Genomic DNA, 9339 nt, shown 5'->3' with positions numbered 1-9339 from the left:
GCTAATTTTCATGCAATTATCTTCAAACATATGTAAAGAATTTAGAAGCAAATCTGAATTCATGACAAGGCTTTTAAGAAAAGGAAACTACTTGATGTGCAAAAAAAAAAAGGTACTGTACATAACTCACAGCAACACATTTATTTTTACTGTCTGCACTTTTATTAAAGGAGTTGAATCTGTCTTTTTACCTTTTTTTAACACAGACTTTACGTCTACATATGTACAACAATATGTCCGTATTTAGACACAAACGCCATCACTGCTGACCTTTTAAAACTTCCCGTTTGTCTGTTCCCCACTCTGTCCTTCCATGCAGTAAAACAGCCTGACCAGCCAACCCGGCTTCTACTCCACCTTTGGGAAGCACATAATGTGTTCCGTCGCTGCGTCTATGTGGGTCCATCGTTTTCAGCTGCTCATTGCTTTGAGCGACGCTGTCCAAACTCCACAACTGGTAGCGCAGACTTTTCCCCTGCTTGGCCAGGATGTAAATCTCTCTGAGACGTGAGATGTCCACAGTGGGACAAGATGAGGAGGAGCTGGAGTGTCCACGCAGGTGAACCCATGGCAGAGTGGGGTCAGGCTGTGTGGGCTCTGTCCCTATGTCCCCCTGGTTCATACCCAGGAGAACACCTGCAAGGTAAAAGGCATGGGTGGTCAGGCTCTATCAGAGGATCTGATCTACATTCAACAACATCAAGTGTAATATTTGATCCATGAAATTGTATGAATTATTCCTTATTTTATATATATATACATACATACATATATATATACATATAAAATAAGGAATAATATGGCATAGTTGCAATTTTGGCATCCAGTTCTGACCTGAAGCTACAGCCCAGTGAGCCCTGTGGCCGCCACGCTCGCAAGGCTCATGGTTGTAGTCTTCATCATATCTGGGTGGCCAGTGTCAAGGCGCACATTTCCTGGTTTTAAGCTATTTGCGGCTGGGCTCAGTCTGTCCAGTAAATCTTTTCTGATCAGCCTATATCTGAAAATGTGTCCATCTGCAAGCCATCCTGCCCTTGGACTCCACTTTGACATAATGAGGCTAATTTGCATAGTGACCACCCTTGCACGGAATTTCTGCATCCGTGACACAGTCACATCCAGAGTCACTTTAAAGTGATCGCCGGACAATATTCTTTGAAACACTATCATGCATCCACGTAAGAATCCTATTATCAACAAAAGAGGTAAACAGAGCTGCATCGGATTATTTGGGATGCACAGATTAGCAACAATAAATTCCGATTCGCAGCACATACTCGATTGCTCCCTGAAATTGATGCGGTGGACGTCTGTATTTGTGTTCAGTAATATGGCACAAGTGCTGCCCCCACAATTGAAAATGCTTTTACTCTATGGGAGATCACAAAAAGAATTACTCTTATACTCTTGTCATGAGATCCAGGCAGCCTAATGAGGACACGCGCTCTAGAGAATGGATAGATGTCTTCTTTTACACTATACTATTTAAAAAATGGATACGGGATAAGAACAGGCTGTCTGCTCCACAAGTGTGCGACGATCCTGTTGGCATTGTCACCACTCAAACCACCCGCTAGCAACTCCGCCTTACAGCCACACACCTCCTCGGCCAGCGACGCCATGTTTCGAGCTGACAAAGAAAAGATATGACAGACCGTCAGGGAGATCATTCGGGATTACCTCTGACACTTTACTGAAATGCTTTCATACATAATACTGAAAACTTTTGCATCTGCTACTGAAACACTCATACACACTACTAAAGTGCTGGAACTCTCACGATTGAAACGCACTCACACACTAATGACACTTTCATGCATAAGTGACTGATTCAGTCTTGAGCATGAGTGTGATTCAATAATTCTGTGAATGTTTTGGTTATTTGCATTTCAATTGTATGTGTGAGAGGAACCTCACTTGTATGTCACAGTACTATACAAACACACGTACACTTTATCTTCCTTTTCTTTACCTGAGAACATTTCACCCTGTGCTGTGAAGCCTCGGCCGAGCGCAACCTGAACCACAGCGTCCATGTCAACGGCCGCTCGCAGCAGGTGAGCGGCCATCCACAAGGCCACCAAGCCACACCGACAAAGTAAACAGAAAAACACAATCGGCGTACAGACACACCCTGGCAAATACAGTCCAGTATGCCTAATAATGACGTCAATGTGAAAGTATTGCGAGAGTTTCCAGTGTTGCATAAGTATGCTATCAGTCAAAGGCAGAACATGATAGTACTTGACGAGCATTCCGCACTTACTGTGGCCCGTCTTGGATGAGCGACGGCACGTACGTGTTTACCAGAGTCCAGTGGAGAGCTCGGCTGAAACTGAAACATACAAAAAACAAATTACATTTACTGTATAATTACTGTGTTTGTGCATAAGGAAAGAGTCAAACTGAAACAATCAAGCATGTTGAGGATGGGCTGTTCGGAAAATGAATGAATAAATTCAAAGACATAATTCAATGTTTTGTTTTCTTGCACGATGACACTTCGGTTTTGTTGTGCATGTTTGTGATGCCGAAAGCCGTCGCCAATCATGCAAGTGATCTTAATCTCATGTGAACTATTTGATGCAGAGGAAGGGATACTGTCATAACAATAGAACAACTGGTCTAAATGTATTATTATTATTCATCGGTCACCTGCTCTCCCTCTGACTGATGAGCAGGAGAGGCTCTGTGTTGTCCCCTTCCAGTGGGCTCCTGCCGCCTCCTATCGTCTGATATAACTTCTTCTTTTTGCCGGTTGAATCTGGAGGTGCTGGAGGAGGAGGTGGCAGAGGAGGTGGAGGAAGAGGGGACGTGTGGAACCCCGACATAACTTCTGATATCCTGTCAGGGATAGTGACGCTTGATATTAACTTGCAGTCCGGCACCGTGTAATAACAACGCACACCTTTCTTTCTGCAACGAACACAACAGCTAAGAAGTTCGTTATTATGTGCTAACAAGCCGTTGTCATCTTCTCTTGACGATTATGACCTAAAAATATTATTCGCATTGTTTTGTTGCATATAGTGATTCGTTCTGATAAGTTCTTGCGGAGTCGCCTTTCTGACCAGCGAAGCCGGTTTTTCTGACCAAATTTGGCAACTTCCAACGTTCTTCTTCATGTGGACGGCGGGTTGCATCGCCGAACATGCATTATCGCCCCCTCTAGGAAATTTCGATTCTCAATGTGCATTATTATTTACAAAACACTGGTGTTGTAACGAGCTCATTTTCAAAACTTTGTCGAGTAACCATATAAACGTAATGTTCCATATTCAGTACTGCCATGCGTCTGCTTGTTAATGTATTGTAAAATGCAATATGGGAATCTATTCTGAAGGTGGCAGTAATGCATCTAAATGCTGTTTGTCGATATTACGACGAAGAAGAACTGCTTGAATTTTATCGCGAGACGTGAGCACCGGATCCATCCGCGTTTCATTCAGCGTTTGAGGTACGTACTGGTCTTTTATTAGAAGTCTATGTTTTACATCTAATTCTCTTATTTCGTTACAAGCCTTGGTGAGCATGGTTCATTATTTCCTCTTTTAAGTGGTTCACACGTTTCTGTCCAACAAACTGTTGGTTTTTAATCTTAATAATGCTGCATTAGAATTAGCTTTTTAGCTAAGGGTAACCCCACGCCGTTCAAGTGAATGGCGTTTGCAAGTACTCAATGTTCATTCAGTCGATTAAATGTCGTTTTCTGTCCTTTTTGTCCTGTCGATTCCACTTGAAGCATTTTCTTTTCGAACTTTCAGATGGCCACGACGGAGGTCCGGCTAAATCACACGATCTACATCAATAACTTGAACGAGAAAATTAAGAAAGATGGTGAGGACCGCCGACTACCTAACCACCTATGAGTGCTGCAGCCCATAAAGTTTTTAATGAATTTAATTTTTCATGTACATACATTTCTAAACATCATTTGAAGGTAGTATGGAGTTGGATGCTATTTGTATTTGAAATGGAGGAACCTTTACTCATTTTACGTGGCACTTACCTCCAGTATATAATTGCATAAAAATAGGTTAAATCTTGTTTTAAGATTAGATCCATCAATTTTCTGCAGGGCTTCTCCTATTTGGGTCATGTGATGGAGTATATCACAGAACTTGTACTGGTTGCCAGCCCCTCGATATCCCCGTTCTTAGTCCTGAGCTATATAGCCCCGTTTTTAGTCCTGAGCTATTAATGACTCGTTTTTTAATATTATTAGTTCACATAAGATCACACAATTTATTTTCAAAGGTGTGCAATCTGTATCTGTTTTCTTTCCCTAGAGTTGAAGAAGTCTCTGTATGCCATCTTCTCTCAGTTTGGCCAGATTTTGGACATCTTGGTTGCACGTACTTTGAAAATGAAAGGTCAGGCCTTTGTCATTTTCAAAGAAGTCAACAGCGCCTCCAATGCTCTCCGATCCATGCAGGGATTTCCCTTCTATGACAAACCCATGGTATGTCCTTGGTGGCATTCATTTTTTTCCACCTAACATACCTCCTTTAGAAAAAAACTTCATGATGATTTTCTGTATCAACTCTTTTCGCAGCGCATCCAGTATGCCAGTCAGGATTCGGACATCATCGCCAAAATGAAAGGCACTTATGTCGAGCGCGATCGTAAGAAGGAGAAGAAGAAGCCTCCGAAGTCAGAATCGAGCGGGAACAAGAAGTCGGCCGCCATGGCTGGGGGCGCGGCTGCAGGCATGCCCGTAAGATGCACATATAGTTATAACATTTATTATAGTCTACTGAAATAAATCGCTGAGCCGTTGTCACTGCTTTTATTGACATTCTCTGCAGGGAATGGCACAGATGAACCAGGGGGGCCGCATGATGCACATGCCAGGACAGCCACCCTACATGCCCCCGCCGGGTATGATGCCCCCGCCAGGGATGGCACCTGGTCAAATGCCCCCTGGTGGCTTGGGTCACGGTCAGATGATGCCCGGACAGATGCACCACCAGGTATTGTCTGTTGTCTTTCAGGGCATTTTATTGTTTGTTTGTTTTTTTGCTCTCTGGTGACAGTGTCCTCATTTACATTACATTGTCTGAAGGGTAACAAAAAAAAACAACCATATCAAATTTGATGTCAAAATTATATTAAATTGGGAAAGATGTGCACGATGTGTTTCTAACTCATTCATGTTTCCAGATTTCGGAGAATCCTCCCAATCACATCCTCTTCCTCACCAACTTGCCCGAAGAGACCAACGAGCTTATGCTGTCCATGCTCTTCAACCAGTCAGTAAAAACTCAACATTTGGTTACACGCACATTCGTATTCGCCTGCATTTTAAACACTGAGCGTCTGTCGTTTGCTCTGCAGGTTCCCGGGCTTCAAGGAAGTGCGTCTGGTCCCCGGCCGGCACGACATCGCCTTCGTGGAGTTTGACAACGACGTGCAGGCCGGCGCCGCACGCGAAGCGCTGCAAGGCTTCAAGATTACCCAGAGCAACGCCATGAAGATCTCCTTCGCCAAGAAATAACTTGGTCACCTCTTCACACAGGTGTGTTTGCAGCAGTGAAACAAACTGAGGATGTTTTTTTTGTTGTTGTTGTCATTTTTGTGTTTTTTACTCTCAAGTGTTGATTTTACTGTACTGTGTATTTGTGAAAGCATTGCACCCAGCGTCTGGTCTCTCAGACATCACACCTGGAGCTTTTGATTTGGATTTTTTTAACAATAAAAACAAACTGACCGAAAATGTACTGCCTCAGCACTCATCATTGAGTGTTAAGTCCAGCAGGTGGCGCCTTTGTCGTGGTTATTCAGTTAAGTGTGACAGGAGGCAATCTTCCAGTCAAGATAGGTAATAAGTTACTACATAGTACAGTCATCTTTTGTGGAATCATCCTTCATTTCTCTGTGGTGGTTAATTACTATCAATGGCTTTTAAAGAACTTATTTGCTTTTCATCACATTGTGTGGCTTCATGAAATTGAGCATAATGTTGTAAATTTACGAGAAAGGTGGCTGCCCTCGGGCCGATTGTGACCCTTGCACAATCGGCTGTATTCTATAATTATTTACTCTTTTTAAAGTTGTGAAAGGGTCACCTGGTGTGATATTTATTACTTTGAAAAACCATGTCCGTTTACAACAATGTTAAAAGCAGACGTTACTTTGCATTCAATTTGCTTGTTTTTGTTCTTACAAAATGTCTTAATATTTCTTAAAGCTTTATACTGTGCATTGATCAGGAAACAGTTGATAAACACTACGTAATGTTACCATTATAAAGTACCATTTCGCTGGAGTTTCCATTACAAACATATGACTTCAAGTCCTTGAACTGAGATATCTTTTCCTATACAAATATGGAAATGCAAAGTATTTCAAAAAGTTTTTGCACCATAAAAAAAAAAAATTAACAGTACATTTCCAAGGGCAAACTAAATGAAATGGTAATCAAAATTGCAAAAGAATTCATACTGGAATGCATTATACAACCCATATCCCAAATCTTCACACTCATAAATCCTCGCTGATGTTTTACTTTTTGCCTTCCTCTTTGAAGTTTAAAAAAAAAAAAAAATTGTAACCATCTACAAACTGCTTTTAACTGAGTGTATTTTTATTGCATTCCCTCAATTAATGCATTCTGTGTTCCAGTGTATATTACCTCAAATGTATTATTACCTAAAAGTAAAACCTAAGCGCAACATTAAACTTTATTAGCTCTTACACACATCTGTAAAATTTAAGGTCATTTAGGTGAGAATTGGCGACAAGACGTTAGACTGCAAAATTATGTGGGAACGTTTGGATACGCAATCCTCATAAAAAATACGAAACCTTAACCACAAAACCACAATTTATGACGAACCTTTCCCGAATTGAAATGAAGAACATTTACTTAAACCACCAGTGGCTTGATCTAAACTGCTTTCTTGCCAAAACATGTTGGCTCCAATGAATTACTGTTCCGAATTTTCCGCACTATAAGACGCACCTAAAAGTATTCGATTTTCTCAAAAGTCGACAGTGCGCGTTATAATCCGGTGCACCTTACATATGGACCATTATTCTGATTTCTTGGATGTTGTATTTGAAATGTTCTGTCAAGCGCTTTGTTGCAGCTTTAGTGGTTGTGAAAGCGCTATACTGTATAAATAACGCTGTATTGTATTGTATTCCCTTTTGCATAGCTCCATCTAGTGGATGCATAACACAACCGCAGCCACTATTGTGGCTTCTATTCTCTGTGCCGTATAATTTGATGCACCCTATATATGAAAACAATTTAAAAATAAGCCATTCAATGAAGGTGTGCCTTATACTCCAAAGAGCCTTCGTGCGGAAAATACAGTATATGTTAAGACCGGGGTCGATCAGAAGACTATGGGCACTCAGAGTTGATATTCCAGGGTTGAATCAATCTCAATGAAATTTAACAGCCACTTGTGCTCACGGTAGTGTGCCAATTAGTACATTCCCAATTCCTGTTTGCCTATTGTATCCTCTGTGGCCTTCGCTTATTGTGCAGTGTAATTGTGTTGCAAACACTGAGTGGATTGAACGTGAGTTCGTCTTTATTTGGACACACTGTGGGCGACTGTCGTATACACACACACACACACACACTCGCACACAGTGAGGCCTCCCCCTGTTGTGGACTTAAACTGTGCCCTGAGTTATTGTCTTTAGGTCACCTCGACTGTGTTCGTACAAATGCACATTCTTCCGTCACTTTCCCAAGCCTTTCTACACTCCCTTATTTTGCCTTGAGAAAGTGCTGACCTTAGCCCCCAGGGCGTCATATGTGTGTGCCTGTGTGTGTGTTGCCTGCTCCTGGCAACATGCCTAGCACCTTCCTACTCACCAAGCACAGTGTTCTTACAGTTGCATGAAGGGACTCATCTGTCGGCTCACATCCGGGAGGGTCTTGACGTCACTGCGCAGTCAAATAAAAAGGAGAACGCAAAAAATCTCCCTGATGACCCCCCCCCCCCCCACGCTCCCCCCTGGATCTCTGTCGGTCTGCTTCCTTTCCAACCCACTTGTTTGTAAGGCTGGTTATATTTAGAGAATCTTGGCCACAAATGGCGTGGTTTTATGATGCGGTTGTCATGATCGCACAAAGGAATGTGTTGATTCACAAAATTAAGGGATTGGGAATTGCTGAGTAACTCATGATGCGATGACCGTTCTTATAGTATCACAATACCATGCAATTTCTAATCCGTTTATTCTCACGATGGTAGCAGGTGTGCTGGAGCTCTCTTTGGGCAGCAGGTGGGGGACACACCCTGAACATGTTGCCACCCAATCGCACGGCACCGTATCACACTTCCATGCGGCGATTTTTTTTTCTCCCATAATTGATGTGCAGCAGGGGTCAACAACGCGGTCCAAGCCAAAAGGCTGTTTGGGACCCAGAAGTGGGTCATCGACCCATTTGGGTTGGGTCGTGGTCAGCCAGTAAAAATAAGATAAATAAAAATATAACATACGGTAAATGTTTTTTCCAGAAGCAAATTTTCAACCCCTGACAACCTTTATTGTTATTCTGTAAAAATGGGTAGCAAATTTGCAAAAATAGGAAGATGTGGGTCCCAGGGGACAACAACATTATTTTGGCACCATTTGGTGAAATCTTGGTGCTGAAGTCAGTTGAACAGCTTCATGTACCGTCGTAGACAAGTACGGCAATCCTTTGTTTCCATCCTGTGACCTCAAGGAGCAAAAAAGACTTATGATGCATTAAAATATTTACATAACAGCAACAGATGTGATTTTCTCCCTTACCAACCAAAAGTCATCAAGTCAGATTATCGGTTGTGTGTAAAAAATGGGACTACGTCAGACATCCAATTTGAGTGAGGAGGCGTGTGATTGGTCGATGGGGGTATCGTTATGTCGGGGTGAGCTGCGTTGGTCATCTTGATCACAGAACAAACTGATTTTACATTTAAGAAAAACTATGAGATTACTCTGTTTTCAGAAAAGAAAATGACATCATGATGATGATGATACAGGAGTTAGGAACATTCCACTAAAGATAATCATCCTTTTTTTAAAAAAAAAACTTGAACAAACCCTGATTTATAAGCAACGGGAGGAGGACAAAGAAGTGAGCCTTGTGGGATGCCGGGTATGACGGACAGCTATATTGTGTCAGCATTTTGAGACCTGCATTCATTTGTTAAGGGGATAGAGATTATTTACATTGAGCATGATGACTCTTTATTTCCTTTTTTTTTCCAAAACAGGGTAATTAGATCTTGCTTATTCACTCTTATTATCTTCCTCAGGTGACTCCACAAAGAGTTGTGGATCACAGACTTGGTCCTGTCATGTCGTTTTCCGCTTGCCTTGGTTAAGAAT

The 9339-nt window shown here is 42.0% G+C and overlaps 2 protein-coding genes across 2 annotated transcripts; one reads left to right on the top strand and one right to left on the bottom strand.

Annotated features, from left to right (window-relative positions):
• Positions 1-139: 139 nt before the first annotated feature.
• actmap (actin maturation protease) lies at positions 140-3210 on the bottom strand. Its single transcript, XM_086124873.1, has 6 exons — positions 2656-3210; positions 2267-2335; positions 1973-2091; positions 1501-1630; positions 835-905; positions 140-636 (listed from the first exon to the last, which is right to left on the bottom strand). The coding sequence occupies exons 1-6, from the start codon at positions 2829-2831 to the stop codon at positions 260-262; spliced, it is 942 nt and encodes a 313-aa protein (XP_085980999.1). The 5' UTR covers positions 2832-3210; the 3' UTR covers positions 140-259.
• Positions 3211-3342: 132 nt separating this feature from the next.
• On the top strand, positions 3343-5716 carry snrpa (small nuclear ribonucleoprotein polypeptide A). Its single transcript, XM_086124874.1, has 7 exons — positions 3343-3457; positions 3765-3837; positions 4290-4462; positions 4556-4717; positions 4809-4973; positions 5164-5252; positions 5338-5716. The coding sequence occupies exons 2-7, from the start codon at positions 3765-3767 to the stop codon at positions 5495-5497; spliced, it is 822 nt and encodes a 273-aa protein (XP_085981000.1). The 5' UTR covers positions 3343-3457; the 3' UTR covers positions 5498-5716.
• The last annotated feature ends 3623 nt before the right edge of the window (positions 5717-9339 follow it).

Source organism: Hippocampus guttulatus, chromosome 12, assembly GCF_054856545.1.
Source record: "Hippocampus guttulatus isolate MCC_2025c chromosome 12, RoL_Hgut_1.0, whole genome shotgun sequence".
NCBI classification, from domain to species: Eukaryota; Metazoa; Chordata; class Actinopteri; order Syngnathiformes; family Syngnathidae; genus Hippocampus; species Hippocampus guttulatus.
This window is presented reverse-complemented; position numbering and strand designations above follow the sequence as displayed.

Excerpts from the sequence above, each read along its gene's own strand:
- actmap (XM_086124873.1), bottom strand. The coding sequence starts at position 2,831 with ATGTCGGGGTTCCACACGTCCCCTCTTCCTCCACCTCCTCTGCCACCT. Across the intron at positions 2,092-2,266 it reads CTCATCCAAGACGGGCCACA|GTGTGGCTTGGTGGCCTTGT; the intron begins GTAAGTGCGGAA and ends TTTACTTTGTCG. Across the intron at positions 637-834 it reads TCACTGGGCTGTAGCTTCAG|GTGTTCTCCTGGGTATGAAC; the intron begins GTCAGAACTGGA and ends TTTACCTTGCAG.
- snrpa (XM_086124874.1), top strand. The coding sequence starts at position 3,765 with ATGGCCACGACGGAGGTCCGGCTAAATCACACGATCTACATCAATAAC. Across the intron at positions 4,463-4,555 it reads CCTTCTATGACAAACCCATG|CGCATCCAGTATGCCAGTCA; the intron begins GTATGTCCTTGG and ends CTCTTTTCGCAG. Across the intron at positions 4,974-5,163 it reads CCGGACAGATGCACCACCAG|ATTTCGGAGAATCCTCCCAA; the intron begins GTATTGTCTGTT and ends TCATGTTTCCAG.